We start from the raw sequence: 23,167 nt of genomic DNA, 5'->3' as shown, positions 1-23,167 counted from the left end.
GTCATGTTGTTCCTTCCCAACACATCACCACTGTCGTGTCATTCCTCCCCAACACATCACCACTGTCATGTTGTTCCCAACACATCACCACTGTCATGTTGTTCCTTGCCAACACATCACCACTGTCATGTCATTCCTCCCCAACACATCACCACTGTCATGTTGTTCCCAACACATCACCACTGTCATGCTGTTCCTTCCCAACACATCACCACTGTCATGTTGTTCCCAACACATCATCACTGTCATGTTGTTCCGTCCCAACACATCATCACTGTCATGTTGTTCCCAACACATCACCACTGTCATGTTGTTCCCAACACATCATCACTGTCATGTTGTTCCTTCCCAACACATCATCACTGTCATGTTGTTCCTTCCCAACACATCATCACTGCCATGTTGTTTCCAACACATCATCACTGTCATGTTGGTCCTTCCCAACACATCATCACTGTCATGTTATTCCTTCCCAACACATCATCACTGTCATGTTATTCCTTCCCAACACATCATCACTGTCATGTTATTCCTTCCCAACACATCATCACTGTCATGTTTTTCCTAACACATCATCACTGTCATGTCGGTCCCAACACATCATCACTGTCATGCCGTTCCCAATACATCATCACTGTCATGTTGTTCCTAACAGATCATCACCGTCATGTCGTTCCCAATGCATTATCCCTGTTATGTTGTTCCCAACACATCGCTGTCATGTCATTCTCAACACATTATCGCTGTCATGTCGTTCCCAACACATTATCGCCGTCATGTTGTTCCCAACACATCATCACTGTTATGTCGTTCCCAACACGTCATGTGTCAACTTCAGGCCGGAAGACCTGTGACAGTTTGCGGGTATGCAGTTTAGCGGCCACAGGGGCATAGCTGCGCACCTCACACAGGTCCCCTTCGATTTTCTGCCACTCGTTCCGGATGATGTCCAGGCGACACACCACATTGTGTCGGTTGATCTTGAAGGGAGAGCGCTGATGTTCCACCATTCCACAGGCATACACAGCGCCGTTGATCTGCATCAGACCCACATTGAACATGCTGAGCGGCAGGTAGGGACCCGCCCGCCACTGATCTGAGGCAATGTTGTAGACCTCCACAGAGCGCAGGGACTCTCTGTGGATCGTCCGCGAGGTGTGGGTGTAGATCTGACCCCCGGCCACCATTATCTCATCGTCGATGACGCAGGCACCAAAGTTGAAGCGGGGGGTGTGCATGCTGCTGAGGGTGGTCCACACCATAGTCCTGGGGTCATACTTCATCACCGTGTTGTGTGGCGTCACACCAGACCGACCCCCCAGGATGTAGGCTTCACCTCCAAAACTGACAGTGGACAGGTCCACCACATTCATTGGCATCATGCCCACATAGCTCCACTGGTTCTTCTCAATGTCATAGCATTCACAGATCTCTGTGGGGTGTTGGTTCATTGCCAGACCCCCAAAACTGAAGATCTTGCCCTCAATGTGGGTCAGGGAGAAGTTGGACTTGGGGAACAACATGGGTGTCTTGGGGATCCACCTGTTGTGATCGTTGTCATAGAAGTAGAAGTCTCTGCGCACCGACTCCTCTTCGTCAAAGTCATCGAAGGAGTCTTCATCAGAGGCAGCATCTCCATAGCTTTCGTGGTATATGTAGTTCCCGCCCCCAGCATAGATGTTGGTGTCATCAGCCACCACCACGGCCGGGTCCTCCACGCAGTAGTATCCACTGCGGCCCTCGCAGTCGGGGAACATGGCCAGCTGGAAGGCCTCTCTGGTCAAGGGGTTGTAGCAGTTGATGTAGGACTTGCTTTGCGTCAGGCCGCCCAGCAGTAGGATGCAGTGCTCAGGCTTGATCATGCCCGTCCGCAGGGAGAGGGAGAAGTCGTAGTCACCTGTGTAGGACTGTGGGTTGCGCTCAAAGTCCCGCATGTCGGACAGGATCTCCTGGCAGGTCTGGGAGCGCTGGATCATCAGCAAGGGAGCGATGGACTCGTGCACGTAGCGGGGAGGGAGGAGGGGGAGGCGCACTCTGGCCAGCAGCTGACCCACCTGGGGCTGGCGGTCCTCAAGGTTGTGCTGCACCCAGGACAGGGCCGCCTCCCACACCACCTGGAGTCATCATTACACTGACTACACTGTACTACACTACCTGACATCATCATTACACTGACTACACTGTACTACACTACCTGACATCATTACTCTGACTACACTGTACTACACCACCTGACATCATCACTGCACTGACTACACTGTACTACACCAGCTGGCATCATCATTACACTGACTGCACTGCACTACACTACCTGACATCATCAATACACTGACTACACTGTACTACACTACCTGACATCATTACACTGACTACACTGTTCTACACCACCTGACATCATTACACTGACTACACTGTACTACACTACCTGACATCATCAATACACTGACTACACTGTACTACACTACCTGACATCATTACACTGACTGCACTGCACTACACTACCTGACATCATCAATACACTGACTGCACTGTACTACACTACCTGACATCATTACACTGACTGCACTGTACTACACTACCTGACATCATTACACTGACTACACTGTACTACACCACCTGACATCATTACACTGACTACACTATACTACACCACCTGACATCATCATTACACTGACTACACTGTACTACACTACCTGACATCATTACACTGACTGCACTGTACTACACTACCTGACATCATTACACTGACTACACTGTACTACACCACCTGACATCATTACACTGACTACACTGTACTACACCACCTGACATCATTACACTGACTACACTGTACTACACTACCTGACATCATTACACTGACTGCACTGTACTACACTACCTGACATCATTACACTGACTACACTGTACTACACCACCTGACATCATTACACTGAATACACCACCTGACATCATTACACTGCACTGTACTACACTGACATCATTACACTGACTACACTGTACTGCACCACCTGGAGTCATCATTACACTGACTGCACTGTACTACACTGTACTAAACCACCTACCATTGTCTTTACACTGCACTACACTGTACCACACCACCTACCATCATCATTACACTGCACTACACTGTACCACACCACCTACCATCATCATTACACTGCACTACACTGTACCACACCACCTACCATCATCATTACACTGCACTACACTGTACCACACCACCTACCATCATCATTACAATGACTACACTGTACTTCACCACCTGTCGTTTAGCACCCACCACAAACCACCTGTTGTATAGCACACCACTGTACAACGCTGCCAACCATACACACACACATGTATACGAACACAAACCTACCCACTTAGCCACACACACATACAAACACAGGTGTGTGTGTGTGTGTGTGTGTGTGTGTGTGTGTGTGTGTGTGTGTGTGTGTGCATTCCCATGTGCATGTGTGTGGGTGTGCGTGTGTGTGTGTTTTACTATTAGTCTATCGTCAGCTACTATGAGTTCTTATTTGACAAGTTTAACGTATTTTATGGTGTGCATGTTCATTTTATGCTGGTGTTTATAACGAGCCTGTGATTGCACATATTAATGTCCATGTGGATCATTAAAGTGTTTTTGAACTGAACTGAACCTACCCAATCAACCATACATACATACAAACACATACCTGCCCACTCATCCACACACACACACACACATAGAAACACAAACTTATCAACCCCTCCCCCCCCACTCCCATTAACCCATCCCCATGATACCTCTTCCTTTTCCACATTCGGCTCATCAGAGCTCAGCAGGTCAGAAACTACCCACCCGCATTTGGTCATTATACCTCTTTCTTCTCCACATTCAGCTCATCATAGCTCAGCATGTCACAAACTACCCACCCTCATTATATCTCTTCTCCACATTCAGCTCATCAGAGCTCAGCTGGTCAGAAACTACCACCCTCATTATACCTCCTTCTTCTCCACATTCAGCTCATCAGAGCTCAGCAGGTCAGAAACTACCCACCCTCACCCCCATTATACCTCTTCCTTCTCCACATTCAGCTCATCAGAGCTCAGTTGGTCAGAAACTACCACCCTCATTATACCTCTTCCTTCTCCACATTCAGCTCATCAGAGCTCAGTAAGTCGGCCAGCTGAGAAAAGCTGAGATGCAGGAACTCCTCCGTCTGGCTGACCAGGGTGAAGTTCTTCTCGATGAACTCGCGAGCCTTGTGAGCCAGCTCCAGCAAGCTGTGAGCATGGGCAAAGTGGTGGATCCCGATGCAGTTGTTGACGTCCAGCTGCAGCTCCATGAACTTGGCGCAGGCCCTCTGGATGGGCAGCATCTCCAGCAGGGATGCTGTGGCCAGCAGGCTCTGGGCGTTGTGCCGCGTCACTTCCACCTGCAACACACCTCGCTGGCTCAATGTGTGTGTAGGGTGGGTGTGTGTACGTGTGTGTGTGTGTGTGTGTGGATGTGTGCGTGCGCGCGCGCGCGCGCGTGTGTGTGTGTGTGTGTGTGTGCGTGTGTGTGACAAAGAGAGAGCATATGCTGTAAAGAGAGTGAAGATACATCAAATATTTAATTTAGCTATTCATGGACCTCTATCAAATATCTAATTTAGCTATTTATGGACCTTGATCAAATATATGATTCAGCTGTTTATGGTCATATATCAAATATGTAATTTAGCTATTCATAGACCTCTAACAAATATCTAATCGATAGATTAGTAGCTAATCAAGACAAGAGGCTAAATCACTATCACACCTAACTACCCAAAGCATTACACATATTCCACTAAACTCCATATCACCATCTAAAAAAAACAACTACCTCATCCATTTTCACACGATTCCTCTTCAGCGCTTCCAAACTTCCTGACAGAGAGAGACAAGCTGGACAATAATAATAATGGTATTTATATAGTGCTGAATCTTGTGCAGAGACAAATCAAAGCGCTTTCGCACCAGTCATTCACACGCATGCATAACTCTAAAACTGGAGAAACTGAAGACAAGAAGAGGCAGGAAAGGGAGGCTATTTTGGGAAGAGGTGGGTTTTAAGGCCAGACTTGAAAGAGCTGAGTGTGGAGTCTCGGAGAAGCGAAAGAGGAAGTTCATTCCAATTGCAAGGTCCAGAGACAGAGAAAGAATGGCGGCCAACAGTTGAGTGTTTGAATCTGGGCATGCGTAAACAGAGTGGATCCGAAGCTGATTCGTAGTGAGCGAGATGGATGTAGAGGTGAAGGCAGCCACAGAGATAGGAAGAGACAGATTTGTGAATACATTTATAACATAGAGTGCTGATCTTGTACTTTATTCTGTGTGAGACAGGTAGCCAGTGGAGATACTGCAAAAGAGGAGTGATCTGCTCAGATCTTTTCTTTCTGAGGACGAGTCGGGCAGCAGAGTTTTGTATGTGCTGAAGGGACTGAATGGATGAAACAGACAAACCAGACAATTGAGAGTTACGGTAGTCAAGGCGAGAGAGAATGAGAGAAACAACAATTCTAGATGTTGTGTCAGTGGACAGCTATTTCCGAATGGAACTGATGCGCGCAAATGACAGTAGCAGGATTGACATGTCTGACTGAAAATTTTTTGCATGGACAGTGTGTTGTCAAGGACAACGCCGAGGTTCCTGACTGAACTGGAAAGAGGGATGGGTGTACTGCCAAGTTCGATTGTGTCAGTTGTGATGGAAAAGAGTTTTTGTTTAGTTCCTATGATCATTGCTTCAGTTTTGTCTGTGTTCAATTGTAACTTATTTAGAGTCATCCAGTTTTGAATGTCCAGGAAGCAGTTGGATGTTTCTTGCAAGAGCGACAACAATTTTTCAGGGGTATCACTCTTCTGGAGTTGAGTGTCATCAGAATAAGAATGATGACTGACATTATGGCGGTTGATAATTTCAGCGAGAGGAGCAGTGTACAGTGCAAAGAGCACTGGTCCTAAAACAGATCCCTGTGGGACTCCATGTTCAATTTTAACGGGTTCAGACTGGAAATTATCAACAATGACAGACTGGAATCGATCTGTGAGATAAGATTTGAACCAGTTTAGAACAGTGCCGCTGATACTAAATGTAAAATGAAGATGGAAAAGAATGGACTGAATGGTCTATTGTGTCTAAGGCGGCTGATAAGTTGAGAAGAGTGAGAAGGGAAATCTGTCCTGAGTCAGACGCTAGCAGTAGATTATTCAGGATGTGGAGGAGAGTGGTTTCGCTGCTGTGGTCAGCATGATAGGCAGACTGAAATGGGTGGATGAGATTGTTGAAACAAAGGTGGTTGTTGAGCAGCTTCAGAACAGCATTTTCAAGGAGTTTGGACAGGAATGAAAGATCAGAAACTGGTTGATAGTTTTTCAAAATGTTTGCGTCAAGGTTGGATTTCTTCTGAAGAGGCCGGATGATTGCAGTTTTGAAAGTGGATGGAAACATTCCAGTGAGAAGGGATGAGTTGACAATACTGGTGATTGTGGGGAGAAGCTGTGAGACACACTAGGAAAAGACAGAGGCTGGTATAGGATCAAGCTCACAGGATTTTATTGTCATTTCTTTCAGGATTTCATGGACTTCTGTTTCAGTCAATGGATTAAAGGAAAGGAGAGGATCAGGATGAGCAGGTTGGAAAGGCATTTGGTCTAAGATGGTATGAATATTTTGGACTTTGTCAAAAAAGAAGACATTGGGCAGTTCAGATAAAGTGTAGGCAGAAGGAAGAGGAGTCTTTTTTGCAGTACCAAGAAGATCTGACATGATAGAGTAAAGAGAACTTGAGAAGAGAAGATGTTTGTCTTCACTGATGAGGTCATATGTTTGACTTCATTCATTTGTTTTTGGAAGATTTGATTGTGGACTTTCAGTTTTGTTGACTGCCATTGCCGTTTCAATGACAAACAATTATCCGTCATAAACATTCACACATAGTTAATAATAGATCATCAAACCATTTAGTAAACAGTGAATGGACCAAGCATCTGTAGACTTGCTCAGAATTTAAGGCTCAGGAATAGCCAATATTTTCTAAAATATTTTCTAAAATTCTGTAAGGGTTGGGGGTGGGGGATATGGGTGTATGTGTGTGTGCTTGTACAAGTACGTGTTCATCTGTGTCTGTGTGTGTGTGTGTGTGTGTGTGTTGTGGAAGCTGCGATACATAGTCTGGAAATGAGTGTGTGGAGGAGGGGGGTAGAGGAGGTGCAGGGTAATGTGTGTGTGTGTGTGTGTGTGTGTGTACGTGTGTGTGTGTGTGTGTGTGTGTTGGGGCTCATGTATGTTTATGTGTATTTGACTGTGCTTTCATATCTGTGAAACTGCATGTTTGGCGCATATCTGTTATACATGTGTGGGTGTATGTGTGAATGTGTGTCTTTATGTTTTACATTTATTTGCTGATTTATCACCATTGTTGTCTTATCTATTTATTTATTTGTTTATTTAGTTATTTATTATTATTATTATTATTATCACTACCTTTTTTTCATATTATAATTATTATTTATTCATTTATCTATTTATGTATTTATTTACTTATTTATGTACGCTTATCTATTATTTATTCACCTTTTTTTTTTAAAGCCCTGACTAAGCGCGTTGGGCTATGCCGCTGGTCAGGCTTCTGCTTGGCAGATGTGGTGTAGCGTATATAGATTTGTCCGAACGCAGTTATGCCTCCTTGAGCTACTGAAACTGAAACTGAAACTGTAAGGCTGATGAAAGAATTTCATTTTCATTACATATCCAGTGCAGGCAAAATCCACTGGAACACTACCTTTCCAGTGTGGGCAAAATCCACCAGAACACTACCTTTCCAGTGTGGGCAAAATCCACCAGAACACTACCTTTCCAGTGTGGGCAAAATCCATCAGAACACTACCTTTCCAGTGCAGGCAAATTCCACCAGAACACTACCTTTCCAGTGTGGGCAAATTTCACCAGAAAACTACCTTTTCAGTGTGGGCAAAATCCATCAGAACACTACCTTTCCAGTGTGGGCAAAATCCACCAGAACACTACCTTTCCAGTGTGGGCAAAATCCACCAGAACACTACCTTTCCAGTGTAGGCAAAATCCATCTGAACATTACATTTCCAGTGTAGACCAAATCCTTTGATATGATTTGATATGGATACTTACATAGCACCTGTCCTCAGTCAGAGACCAAGTGCTTTACAAACACGGGGTCATTTGCACAACAGGCCACCTGCCTGGGTAGAGCTGACATGTGGCTGCCATTGGACGTCATCATTTGTTTACTGTGTCATTCAATCAGATTTCAGGCACACACACACATGCACACTCACACAGACATGTAACATTTTACATGTATGACCCTTTTGTTTCTTTACCGTGCCATGTAGGCAGCCATACTCTGTTTTCTTGGGTGTGCATGCTGGGTGTGTTCTTGTTTCCATAACCCACCGAATGCTGACACACGAAGGGGGTTCAGGCACTAGCAGGTCTGCGTATATGTTGACCTGGGAGATCAGAAAAATCTCTACCCTTTACCCTCAGGTGCCATTATCAAGATTCAAACCCGGGAACTTCAGATTGAAAGTCCAATGCTTTAACCACTCCGCTACTGTGCCCATCAAGTGTAGGCAAAATCCATCAGAACACTACCTTTCCCGTGTAGGCAAAATCCATCAGAACACTTACCTATCCAGTGTAGGCAAGATCCACCAGAACACTACCATTCCAGTGAATGCAAAATCCAAAAGAACACCACCTTACCATTCTAGTCAAAATCCATCAGAACACTACCTTTTGAGAGCAGGCAGATTCCACCAGAACACTACTTTTCCAGTGTAGACAAAATCCACCAGAACACTACCTTTCCAGTGTAGGCAAAATCCACTAGAACACTACCTTTCCAGTGCAGGCAGATTCCATCAGAACACTACCTTTCCAGTGCAGGCAGATTCCATCAGAACACTACCTTTCCAGTGTAGGCAAAATCCACCAGAACACCACCTTTCCAGTCTAGGTAAATTCCATCAGAATACTATCTTTCCAGTGCAGGCAGATTCCACCAGAACACTACCTTTCCAGTGTAGGTAAAATCCACCCGAACACTACCTTTACAGTGTGGGCAAAATCCACCAGAACACTACCTTTCCAGTCTAGGTAAATTCCATCAGAATACTATCTTTCCAGTGCAGGCAGATTCCACCAGAACACTACCTTTCCAGTGTAGGCAAAATCCACCCGAACACTACCTTTACAGTGTGGGCAAAATCCACCAGAACACTACCTTTCCAGTGTAGGCAAAATCCACCAGGGCCATGACGGAACTGGCGTCCACCTCATGCAGTGTGACCTTGAGCTGTTTGCTCTCCGACATGTCGGAGGTGAACATGGCGCGGAAGTAGGGACTGGCAGCAGAGAGCACATTGCGATGGCAGGGGATCTCGGACTGGCCCACACAGATGTAAACGTCAATCAGCAAGCGTTCATCGAACATGGTCTTCAGCTCCTCAAGGAGCACCAGGTGGTGGTCCTTGTACTCGTAGGGCATCCTCTCCATGGTGACCCCCCCACACGCCTTCCCCAGCCACCTCCCTGCCTTCTCTGCCTGTCTGCCTCTCCTCCTGTGATGTGTCTGCCTGTGGGCCTTTGTCCCATCGAGGAGCTATCTTCACCCTGTCACAATACAGAAAAAAGGTCAACATGATCATGTTTGTCCCATCAAGGAGCTATCTTCACCCTGTCACAATACAGAAAAAAGGTCAACATGATCATGTTTGTCCCATCAAGGAGCTATCTTCACCCTGTCACAATACAGAAAAAAGGTCAACATGATCATGTTTGTCCCATCAAGGAGCTATCTTCACCCTGTCACAATACAGAAAAAAGGTCAACATGATCATGTTTGTCCCATCAAGGAGCTATCTTCACCCTGTCACAATACAGAAAAAAGGTCAACATGATCATGTTTGTCCCATCAAGGAGCTATCTTCACCCTGTCACAATACAGAAAAAAGGTCAACATGATCATGTTTGTCCCATCAAGGAGCTATCTTCACCCTGTCACAATACAGAAAAAAGGTCAACATGATCATGTTTGTCCCATCAAGGAGCTATCTTCACCCTGTCACAATACAAAGGTCAACACGATCATGTTTGTCCCATCAAGGAGCCATCTTCACCCTGTCACAATACAGAAAAAAGGTCAACATGATCATGTTTGTCCCATCAAGGAGCCATCTTCACCCTGTCACAATACAGAAAAAAGGTCAACATGATCATGTTTGTCCCATCAAGGAGCTATCTTCACCCTGTCACAATACAGAAAAAAGGTCAACATGATCATGTTTGTCCCATCAAGGAGCTACCTTCACCCTGTCACAATACAGAAAAAAGGTCAACATGATCATGTTTGTCCCATCAAGGAGCTATCTTCACCCTGTCACAATACAGAAAAAAGGTCAACATGATCATGTTTGTCCCATCAAGGGGCTATCTTCACCCTGTTACAATACAAAGGTCAACATGATCATGTTTGTCCCATCAAGGAGCTATCTTCACCCTGTTACAATACAAAGGTCAACATGATCATGTTTGTCCCATCAAGGAGCTATCTTCACCCTGTCACAATACAGAAAAAAGGTCAACATGATCATGTTTGTCCCATCAAGGGGCTATCTTCACCCTGTCACAATACAGAAAAAAGGTCAACATGATCATGTTTGTCCCATCAAGGAGCTATCTTCACCCTGTCACAACACAGAAAAAAGGTCAACACGATCGTGTTTGTCCCATCAAGGAGCTATCTTCACCCTGTTACAATACAAAGGTCAACATGATCATGTTTGTCCCATCAAGGAGCCATCTTCACCCTGCCACAATACAAAGGTCAACATGATCATGTTTGTCCCATCAAGGAGCTATCTTCACCCTGTCACAATACAGAAAAAAGGTCAACATGATCATGTTTGTCCCATCGAGGAGCTATCTTCACCCTGTCACAATACAGAAAAAAGGTCAACATGATCATGTTTGTCCCATCAAGGAGCTATCTTCACCCTGTCACAATACAGAAAAAAGGTCAACATGATCATGTTTGTCCCATCAAGGAGCTATCTTCACCCTGTTACAATACAAAGGTCAACATGATCATGTTTGTCCCATCAAGGAGCTATCTTCACCCTGTCACAAAACAGAAACAAGAGAGGCACGGCCTTCAAGACTCACTTGTGATACACTTAAAAAAAAAAAAAAATCTAATTGTTAAAATGTATTCTGTATTTGTTATTATAAAGCTTCGGGTTAATAAAAAGAAAAAAAAGTCCTAACCAGATTCGAACCCCGCGTGTTCGGGTGAGAAGAAACTGTCTTACCCATTACACTATTGTGGCTCCTTTACTGACGTTCTAAAATTTAATATTTGAACATACTTTTTAAAGGGCGATAAATCAATTGTGGTATTCGCAGTGAGAATGCTGTTTAAATCATATTATTCTGGTGTATCTTGGGCATTCAAAAAATCTTTAAGGGCAATAAAAAATTCTTTTTAAGTCCGCGGTAAAGGAGACGTGGCTATCCCCGCAATCACACTGCAACATTTAGCTGTTTTCTCTAGATCTAGATAGATGTACAAGTTTAGTCACACCCGCCAGGAATGTAGTACAACACAGTCGATTCAATTTCTCTTTTATATTCATTCTAGTTTTATAGTTTTAAAGTTGATATGAATATTGAGTATTTTGTTAAACTAATAACATGTAGAGCCAAGTACAAGTACTTCTAAACGTCGTAAGAAGTGAAAAGGACTTCATTTTGAGAAAAGTCAAGACTGGAAATTTTTTTGTTTCATCGTGATCAGTTCAAGGGTATTAACTCGCATGGTTTACAATTTTTAACTGTGAATTCCGACTGATTCTGTGGATATTTTTATGGCAATTTGGGGCATAATCCAGCAAGTGATGAGGCGTTCACAAATCTTTCTCTGAATAAATATTTAACAGTCTCCTTCTCCAACTTCCCATCACATGTTATCATGTATTGTCCATTGAATATAGGATTGAACGGGCAGGTCAACAACTTGAAACAAAATGGCGTCGTTCACGTTCACGAAGAATATGAGCACGCGCTTTGAATGTGTATAAATATGTGTACGCAACTGATTTTTGCCCATGACCTTCAGGGCTCAGCCAATAGATCTGTAAAGTCCACTCGTCATATTGATTTTAGTATTTTCCGAAAAAGACCACTTGGGCGAATGAAAATAGTGAAAGCCCTGTACACTGAGTAAAACACACAAGCTTTTTATGTATTGAGTATAATTTCAAAATGTAATGTTTAAGATGAGAAAGATAACTTTAAAGCAAATTAAGTCCCCTAGCATTAATTACAGATTAATTTCCCTTTTTTACTACCTGCACCAAAACGTTTGCAAAATAAATAAAACTTCCATGCTTAGCAAAAGAAGTTCCTGTTTGAACAAAAAATGATAATAATGACTGCTCTTGTTGTTGTGTCAGAATATCAGATCAAAGTGCCAAGTTTAGAGAATACAAAAAATATAAATATTACAGTAAATACAGTTTGCATATAATTAGGCTTCATTTTTTTTTTTTTTTTTTTTTTGGTGCCCATCCCAGAGCTGCAATATTGTTTTAAACAAGATGACTGGAAAGAACTGATTTTTTCCTATTTTTATGCCTAATTTGGTGTCAACTGACAAAGTGTTTGCAGAGAAAATGTCAATGTTAAAGCTTACCACGGACACACAGACACACACACACACACACACACACACACACAGACAACTGAACACCGGGTTAAAACATACACTCACTTTGTTTACACAAGTGAGTCAAAAAAGAAGCCAAATTATATGCAAACTGTATTTTACTGTTATATTTATATTTTTTGTATTCTCTAAACTTGGCACTTTGATCTGATATTCTGACACAACAACAAGAGCAGTCATTATTATCATTTTTTGTTCAAACAAGATGACAGGAAAGAACTGAATTTTTCCTATTTTTATGCCTAATTTGGTGTCAACTGACAAAGTATTTGCAGAAAAAATGTCAATGTTAAAGTTACCACGGACACACAGACACACACACACACAGACAACCGAACACCGGGTTAAAACGTAGACTCACTTTGTTTACACAAGTGAGTCAAAAAGGTCAACATGATCATGTTTGTCCCATCAAGGAGCTATCTTCACCCTGTCACAATACAAAGGTCAACATGATCATGTTTGTCCCATCAAGGAGCTATCTTCACCCTGTCACAATACAGAAAAAAGGTCAACATGATCATGTTTGTCCCATCAAGGAGCTATCTTCACCCTGTCACAATACAGAAAAAAGGTCAACACGATCATGTTTGTCCCATCAAGGAGCTATCTTCACCCTGCCACAATACAAAGGTCAACATGATCATGTTTGTCCCATCAAGGAGCTATCTTCACCCTGCCACAATACAGAAAAAAGGTCAACATGATCATGTTTGTCCCATCAAGGAGCCATCTTCACCCTGTCACAATACAGAAAAAAGGTCAACATGATCATGTTTGTTCCATCAAGGAGCTATCTTCACCCTGCCACAATACAGAAAAAAGGTCAACATGATCATGTTTGTCATCAAGGAGCTATCTTCACCCTGCCACAATACAGAAAAAAGGTCAACACGATCATGTTTGTCCCATCAAGGAGCTATCTTCACCCTGCCACAATACAGAAAAAAGGTCAACATGATCATGTTTGTCCCATCAAGGAGCTATCTTCACCCTGCCACAATACAAAGGTCAACATGATCATGTTTGCCCCATCAAGGAGCTATCTTCACCCTGCCACAATACAAAGGTCAACATGCCCCACCACAGAAATTACTGTCCCCTTCCAGTGTGCAAAAATTGCCCCACCACAGAAATTTCTGTCCATTTCCAGTGTGCAAAAAAGTGCCACACCACATAAATTTCCATCCACATCATTGTTGGAATGTTCCTGTCGCAAGATCAATAATTTCATGCAAAACTGTTATATCATATATTCATTTTCCCTTCAGAAAAGTATTGGTTATATATAAATATTTCCTTTTAGCATTTTGCTTACTTTTTAATAACCTCCATGACCAAAACATCCCTTGGCAAACAGCTGTCACTGAGCATAAAATAACCTTGGCACTGAAAGGATTAATTGTTTTGTTGCTGGTCATGGGGCTATATATGATATACTGGTCTTATTTCTTTTCTTATACTTTTTTTTCAATGTATTTGTATTTGTAGTTCTTTTTATCACAACAAATTTCTCTATGTGCATGCTAATAATAGTAATATTCAAATCATGTAAATACTTGAAATCAGTAATAATCCATTCCTATGAAGCTGTGTTTTTTTGTGTGTTTTTTTTTGTTTTGCTTTTGTGTGTTTTTGTTGTTGTTGTTGTTGTCTGTCTGTGAGAATGAACATGATCTCTAGTTGTATTTCAGAATTTTTTAATAACAAGTGGCGAAATTAAAATCAAGAAAAGCACAAGAAAAGCACCAGGGATAATACCTTTATAATAATTGCAAGAATACTGATTTATTTCACAATATAATATTCAACATGTGACCTTCTAATGTTTAAAAAAAAAGAAAGAAAAAAGTCTGACAATTAAAAAAAATAGTGAGAAGAATGGAGTTGGATATATAGGTAACTTCTGGCCTGATCAGCAACTGACTGAAAAATAGATACCTGCTGTTCCAGTAACGAAATGGCTTAACGCATGATCAAAGGGAAGAAATGGGGGTCTGTCGACACTTAATGTCATTTCCAGTTTGTTCTATTTTTGATTCATACAACTAGTTGTTTATCTTCTACTATTCCTTTTCATTTCATTTTTATTTTCCCGTGTGACATAAATTTTCTAAAAACTACATGTTGCAAAGTGAATGCGATCATCATAACACGAAACCAAGGCAAATCCTTCACGACAATGCTGAATGTGTTGCGGTCCAAGTCGTGGCGCTGCACACAGCATACACAAAGCACACACACACCACACACACCAACACACACAACCAGTAGCTGCACGCCTTTGCTTTGCTTCTAAAATCGATGTGCGTGTTGCTAATAACAGCTCCCTCCAATCGGCCTCTGAGTCATCGCCTGGCTAAAGATAACTCTGGCATCAAACTGCCCACACAGACAATCGGATGCAGACATGCCAAGGCACTGCCGCTGCTGCCACGAAGAATACATTTCGTCCGTCACTTGGGGGCCAGCTTAACAAAACCTCCAATCTCCCTCACTGTTCGGTATCTTTTGAGCGTTACTGCTTGACAATACGGTTATTTTTCTCCACCTGAACAAGTTTAGAAAGTAGATGCATTGATCATCAGCGAAATTCGAGGCATGATTCAGACCAAAAGTTACACTATTATTTCATTTCATGTCATTCCCTGCACATGCATGCATTACATCACACAAACAACCGTTGTGTTCATGATCGCCTGTTCATTCCATAATTAAATTGAACGCAGGTATATGCTATATTATTGTCATACCTCAAGACGTTGTCATGACTAGAAATGCACCATTGAAAATGGTGCTGTGTGGAGAACGATCTTGTACACGCCGCGTCAAACTTATTGGGTCAACCGTCCATCACATCACCAACAGTAAACAAAGGGAGGCAAGTCTACTGCTTGACTGCAAGACGAGTTATCCGCCACAGAGATACTCGAGGTTCCTCGTCGCCGTCGTCATCGTAGTTGCAGAAGTAGTAGTTGTTGTACTTTAAGCAAAATAGAGGTCCCTTTTCTATTATTATTTTTTTAGAATAATGCTTTTCCTGCAGACCCCTTCCCCCAACAGTGACCAAATGATCAACATATAAGTGTGGTCACTCTATGGAAGGAAGGAAGTTAGGAACAGTTTTATACACTGATCTAAAAATACATGTATTTTTAGATCAGTGAGTTTTATACCACTGAAAGAAATACCAAGTGAAGGAAAGCGGTGGAAGACGAATGATACTGGCCAATGGAGAGAAATGACAGTTGGCAAACAATCATGTTATTTGTTTTTATTATTTAAGACAACAGATAAGCACTGGTCTGCTTTCAGTTATTCATGATCGACTCCCTGTGTAGGGACTTCTATTATCTATGCTGAATCACAGAATGACTCTGAAACACCACACACACACACACACACACACACACACACACACACACATACACACACGCGCGCGCGCGCGCACACCCGGCGGCACACTGACACACACTGCCGTGGCACCGCACACACACACACACACACACACACACACACACACAACCATTTTTCCCCACATCGTTTTATACATTTATTTTTTTTACTGAGTAATGGGTCCTCCGTCTTCGTCCTATTTTTCCCCACTGATTTCTTTTTTTCCCTTTTTTTTCTTTCCCTTCTTTCTTAACATTCCTCCAATGAAATTAATATACAACACAAAATGACACTGTCATTAACAAAAAAGAGTAGCAACTCTACACATGGCACACTGCGACTTTTGTGTAGACTAACTGTAGATGAATGTATGTTTTCCGCAACATAAGAGTGAGAGGTCTCACTTGTATATTGTGTACTGATCAGTGATGGATATCGTGCATATTTTCAACACAGAGAAATATATATGATATATTTGTTGGCCAAACTTGAGGAAGTACAGAAAGTGGTTAAGAAAGCCACTGAGGGTCAAATCATCACAACGGCCAATCGGAATACCGTACCTACTGTACAAGAAATGTTCTAAAGTCCTTGAATGGCTAGACAGAGTGATAAGATCAGCATGGAGGAACCTGAAGATCAGTGACCAGTGGATGATAGCTGATGGCGTGTACACTGGCATCCCGAAAGAGCAGAATTCAAGTACCATCAGCCAGTTCAGACCAGTATCGCTCCTGAATGTCGATGGAAAAATCTTCTTTGCTGTCATGGCTGCAAGACTGACAAAATACCTCACAGAAATTGAGTTTCTGGATGTGTCAGTCCAGAAAGGTGGCATCCTAGGAGTTCCTGGTTGTGTAGAATATGCCACAATGATTTGGGATACAATCCGAGGAGCAAAGGCAGAGAAAAAGGACCTAGACGTGGTATGGCTGAATCTGGCAAATGCGTACGGGTCAGTTCCTCACGAGATGATCCAACTGGCTCTCGAGATGCACCATGTACCAACGAACACCAGGGAAATGCTGAAGTACTTCCATGGCTTCTCAATGCGGCTCACTACCAAGTAATACACGACAGATTGGATCAATCTGGAAGTGGGCATTGCCATGGGCTGTGCAATTTCTCCAATCCTGTTCGTGCTGGCAATGGAAGAGATCTTGAAGGCCTCAGTGAAGGGTACGGATCATGCCGACCTCGGCAAGGGATACCAAATACCACCTTTGAAAGCCTTCATGGATGACACAACAGTCCTTTCAACAAAAGAGGATGACACCCGTGAAATATTGAAACGGTTTGACGAGCTAGTTGCCTCAGCCAGGATGAACTTCAAACCAAAGAAATCATGGAGCCTCTTACTGCGGAAAGGAAAGGTAGCTGAAACGGTCACATTCACTGTAGGCAACCAAGCCATTCCAACAGTGTAAGATAAACCAGTCAAGAGCCTTGGAAGATGGTATGATAAGTCCCTGAAATACACAAAAAGAGGAAAGGAAACAAGCAGACAGCAGAAGAAGGCCTGCATATCATAGACCAGTGTGGCCTTCCTGGCAAATACAAAGTGTGGTGCCTACAGTCTATGCTGATACCAAAGCTCCTGTGGCCTCTATGATATCAGCTGCAGCACAGTCTAGTCGACTGAGGAAGATCAGCAAGTACACACGCAAATGGCTTGGTGTCCCACCTGGTCTCACTGATCACTGACGTGGCACTCTACTGTTGCCAAACAAAGCTGAGGCTACCTCTGAAATCCCTTGTCGAAGAACATAAGGTAAGGAAGGTAAGACTTCTATGCCCGAAGACTCAGGAGACAGTATTGTCAGATCCAGCCAACCCAACTGAGCTGAAGACTGGCAGAAAATGGAAAATCAGGGAGGCAGTCAGTCCAGCAAAGGAAAGTAGATGAGGAATTAATAGGACACACCCAAACCAACAGACAAGGCCTGGGTTCGACAAAGATGGAATGGCGGTCCAAGGCAAAGGGGAAATCAAAAAGAGACATGATCATAATTATGTGAGATCAAGAAGGTAGAGGATGATAAAAGAATCCAGAAAGCAGTCCAGCAAGGCCAGCAGGGGCAGTGGACATCATGAGAAAATGCACTCCAATGGACCCTCAGCTGGAGCGACATGTAGAAATGGCTCCTCTGGGGATCAGCTTCAATCCTCAGATCTGTGTACGACCTCCTTCCCTCGAATACAAACTTGGTGAAATGGGGGAAAGCAGAGGACCCTCCGTGCCCACTCTGCCATGGCAAACAAACAGCGGAACATCTCTTTAGCTCATGCAAAGCGGCATTAAGCCAAGGACGGTACACATGGAAGCAAAACCAACTGCTAAAAGAAATTGCACAAGTGGTGAGCACTGTCCAAGGACTGCCTGAGCACCCACACCACCAGAGGTTCCGGTAGAGTTCCTCACTGCAGAAGGCAATAAAGTCTGGCCAGGAACAGCTATAACATCCAAAGCATGGAAACGTGGGCTGCTGGACGGTGCCGAAGAATGCACATTTGACCTACCAGAGGGGGAGGAACACCCGGAAATCATCAGCAAGAGCGGCATGAGACCTGACATAGTACTCCACTCCAAGGCAACGAAACAAGCGATTATGATTGACCTCACTCAAGAAAAAAAAAGGCAGCAATACAAGGGCATCCAAATAAACAAACCTGATTTTTCTTCTTCTTTTTTTTTTTCCTCGTCTCTCTCTCTCTCTCTCCAAATATTCTGTGTATTTCCCCTCTGAAAATCCGAGTTATATTTCCCTGATTGGTAGTTATCTCATCCTGTCAACATTGAAGTTATAATGATTATATTCTCCATTCATTTTCCTTCAAGAACACGTATACTTTTACACACTTTAGAGCATAATTCTAATTTTTGTGTTTTTATTTATTGTTATTATTATTATTATTATTATTTTCTTTCTTTCTTTTTTTTTTTTGCTAGAGGTTGGTGATTATTTAGCAAAAATCGCAAATAGTTCTGGAAGAGAAAGGGGAGGGGGACCGGGGGAACTGACCATGCAATATCAATCCTCCCAGCACGCAGACCATTTCAAAACTTGGATCTGATTGCCATAGTAATTAACAATCACTGTCAATCACTGCCCCCCCCCCCCCCCCCCCCAAGCTCCCCCGCCCGCCCCGTCCCCCTCCGCACACACACACAATAGGATCTAGATCTATATTGTGTTCGAATAAAAAACAAAACAAAACCGCGTCGTGCTTGAAATGGAATTGTTGCGTTTCAAGCATGCAGCTTTCAGTTATACTGACGAATACCCATTTATGATGAAAAGCAGAAAATAGGATTCGGATAGGAATATGTCAATAAGCCTACTGGTAGCACTAAACTGATAAGATCTCACTCATTCACCCACACGGTCAGTCAGTGGATTGGGAGGTACCCGTAAAGTCGACAGCTCATTGCGTCGACAGCTCATTGCGTCGACAGCTTTCCAATTGTAAATTCTTATTTGTGCTATGTTCACTTTTGGAATGCTAAATGGCGACAAACGTCCTTCATTATTGACCACATCCTCTACACAACATCCTGTATCTATACTTAGACTACATCCTCTAAACTACATCCTGTATCTATAGCCAGACTGCATCCTCTAAACTACATCCTGTATCTATACCCTGACTATATCCTCTAAACTACATCCTGTATATCCAGACTACATCCTCTACACAGTATCCTGTATCTATACCCAGACTACATCCTCCACACATCCTGTCCACGCAATGAGCTGTCGACGCAACAGTGGATTAGATGTTCAATGAAGCAAGTTATGAAACTTCGAGGATTTTATACTGACTTGAGTGAAAAAAGGTGCTGCGTCAAACTCTTTTTTGTTTCTTTGTTTGTTTTGTTTTGTTTGTTTGTTGCACACTTGTTCTTTCATAGCTGTGGAAAAAAAAAACAAGCGGAACCCCCAAACCAGAAGTACGCAATATTCTGCATTTCCAGAACTGCGGCTCCGGCTCCATTTCATTTTAAATGGGTTACTTTGTGACGTCAGTCACTGAGCCATGGCATACATCCACCACATACATGTCTGCTTGCACTGATGGGTACGACTGATAACAAGCTGCTGCTCTTTTGTGTCAACTGAATGAACTAATCCACTGCGACAGCTATTTCTAATCGGAGGCGGCGACGGAACAGCTGAAACACCCTTCGGTCGGTACCTCCGCCGGGCCAAACATCGCTGTCTGCTGGGAGTTGCACCTGACCTCCGAACGATATGATGATAATATTACTATTAAAAAATTTAATATATCTTTCAAAGCTTGGTATTACTTGTTTTACAGACTTCCACGCTTGGACTAACATCAGCGCTGGGAGTGCCTCAGTAGTACTGACGTGTGTGCATGTCACGTTCGGTCAGTGTAGGCCTACTAGTAATAACTGATATCCGGCGGCCGTGAATAAAGCACTGACGGACGGTGTGCGCGCACGCGCGTGCCGGCCGTTGTGTGTGTGTGTGTGTGTGTGTGTGTGTGTGTGAGACTTAGAAGTGCCGTTGTGTGTGTCAACTTGAAGTGCCGTGTGTGTGTGTGTGTGTGTGTGTGTGTGTGTGTGTTATCTTCATTTTAACGTCTATTCACTATAAGTGTTTTTAGACGGTAAGGAGTGAAGTAGTGGATAAAGGAAAGGGAATGTATGTGGATATTAGTGTAAAAAAGTGTTCATGTTATGTATCAGAGGAAAGGTATAATTATTATTATAAGAAAAAGTCTAAAGAGATTGTGGTGTGTATTGAATGAGGTGTCATGGTAGGGAGAATATGTTTTTGCATATCAACAAGTATTAACCTACAACAATGTAAATATAAATAACAACATTAATTATAATACACCAAAGGAGGATACCAACTGGACTGGAGTTTAAAATTTCTGAAAACATTCTAAGCAATGAATAATCATTCAAAATCTTTTCAGTGGCTAATGAAATATTGGAAGAAAAGTCATCAACTACATCTTTTGGAATTAACGGTCTTATGCTCGGACAATGAATGAGTAGATGGCTTACAGTTATTTGCTTACCGCATATACATTTTATATTTTTTAGAAAATTTTGTACGAAAGGCATTTAAACGAATTCTATACATTAGACTTGTAATTTGTCTTGAATGTGCTGCTGGTGTCAAATTTAGAAAATGTTTGGGATTAGCTGCATTCTTTGTGTTTACACAACAGTGGTAATATTGATTATTTGAATCTATAAGTAATTTCTGAAATCGATATCTCGATACATTTTCTATACAAGTAATGCATTCATGTAGATCTAACTGGATGTCAAGTTGTACTGCGCCTTCGAAATTACGTGCTGCTCTTCTAGCTGCTTGGTCTACCCACTCATTTGAAGATATTCCACAGTGCGAAGGTACCCAACAGAAAGTTATTTTAATGCCCTGTTTTGTCAGTTGGTGAATAATATGTTTTATTTCCATTGTCATCTCAATTCGCTTCTTTGAATTTGAAGATTCTATAGCTTGTAGTACTGACTTTGAGTCTACACATAATAAAATTTCACTTACAGTTTTCGGAATGTCTGAAATATAATTTAAGGCCATAAGTATGGCTATAAGTTCAGCTGTGAAAATGGAATATTGTCTACCAATATAGTATAATTTTTCTGTTCTAAATGAAAGAATTACAAAAGCCGCTCCTGAATTACCACCTTCTAGAACAGATCCGTCTGTGTATATTTTTAGATAATTTGAATATTGATTTTCTATATGAGAGAGCACTTCAGGTTTTAACAAAAATTGTGACTGGTTCTTGGATAATTCTGTATAATCCATGTCAAAGGTAGCTTTACACTGCTCCCATTCAGTGACTGGTGAAAAAGTAGGTATTTTTGCAATTTGCTGGTCTTTTGATTCCGTAGCACTAGTGATATCTGATGCAAATGTGTTAATGGATGTCATAGACTGTATCGTCTTAGCTCTTTTAGCAAAATCTTTTTGTGAACTCAAATTAGCTTCTTCGTTTGAAAATGTTTCATATGCGAAAAATTTGATAACGAATTTCGCGGCTGAAGCTTTCCTTTGTTCATCAAGAGATAAAACACTTGCTTCTCTTAAGTCCCTAAATTTGATGTAAGAATGGGCACACCTAGAGCGAGTTTATAAGCCTTACAATCAATGCTTTGCAGCTTCTTTAACAAATGCAGTAGAGCACTGAAGAATACCTCTTGAGCGTATGTCAGGCGTGAACGTACGAGGGAGGTAGCGAGAGATATCAACGCTTGCCCCCAGTGCTGTTTATAAATTATTTTAAGGAAATTTAGACCTTTTCTTGCTTTGTTTAGTATATAGTCAATATGATAATTCCACGAAAGCTTTGAAGACTCGGAAAGATAGACTCCCAAAAATTTAACAGATTGTGTATATCTGATGATGGTACCATTTATTGTAAACACGGGGACTCGCGGCTTTTCTGGGTTTGATCCTGTATTAAACAGCATCATATTTGTTTTGTTTTTCTAAGGACAATGATAAGCCGTTTTCTGTCATAAAGTTGCTGATTTTATCAAGTTCCCGCTGGCATATTTTCTTTATGTAATTCAATGTCCTGGTAGGCGTTTTATTTTTCATTGTCACTTTCATCCATAAACAAATGTCATCAGCAAATTGAACCACTGAAGACTGTATCTTTAGCTAGCTTGTTAGGTAGATCCGCTAATAATATATTGAATAAAATCGGCGAAATTACTGATCCTTGTGGTAACCCCATGTGTATGTGAGTGTGTGTCAGTGTGTGTTCGTGCGTGCGTGCGGGTGTGTGTGTGTGTGTGTGTGTGTGTGTGTGTGTGTGTGTGTGTGTGTATGGCTAAGGGTATCGTGTGTGTGTGTGTGTGTGTGTGTGTGTGTGTGTGTGTGTGTGTATGTGTGTGTGTGTGTGTGTGTGTGTGTGTGATACAGATAAATATAAGACAGAGAGCCAATATCCATTTCAGTGTTTCAGGGCTCTTTTCACACTTGTCAACA

At 42.4% G+C, this 23,167-nt stretch overlaps 1 protein-coding gene across 1 annotated transcript; it reads right to left on the bottom strand.

The window, feature by feature from the left end:
* Positions 1-426: 426 nt before the first annotated feature.
* On the bottom strand, positions 427-15,640 carry LOC143296238 (kelch repeat and BTB domain-containing protein 8-like). The gene is made up of 4 exons (XM_076608071.1): positions 15,521-15,640; positions 9,267-9,655; positions 4,113-4,409; positions 427-2,114 (listed from the first exon to the last, which is right to left on the bottom strand). Exons 2-4 carry the CDS (start codon positions 9,537-9,539, stop codon positions 822-824), a joined length of 1,863 nt encoding a protein of 620 aa, XP_076464186.1. The 5' UTR covers positions 9,540-9,655; positions 15,521-15,640; the 3' UTR covers positions 427-821.
* Positions 15,641-23,167: the final 7,527 nt, after the last annotated feature.

Source organism: Babylonia areolata, chromosome 21 (genome assembly GCF_041734735.1).
Source record: "Babylonia areolata isolate BAREFJ2019XMU chromosome 21, ASM4173473v1, whole genome shotgun sequence".
NCBI lineage: Eukaryota > Metazoa > Mollusca > Gastropoda > Neogastropoda > Buccinidae > Babylonia > Babylonia areolata.
Note: the sequence above shows the minus strand (reverse complement) of the source record. Positions and strands in the feature narration are given on the sequence as shown.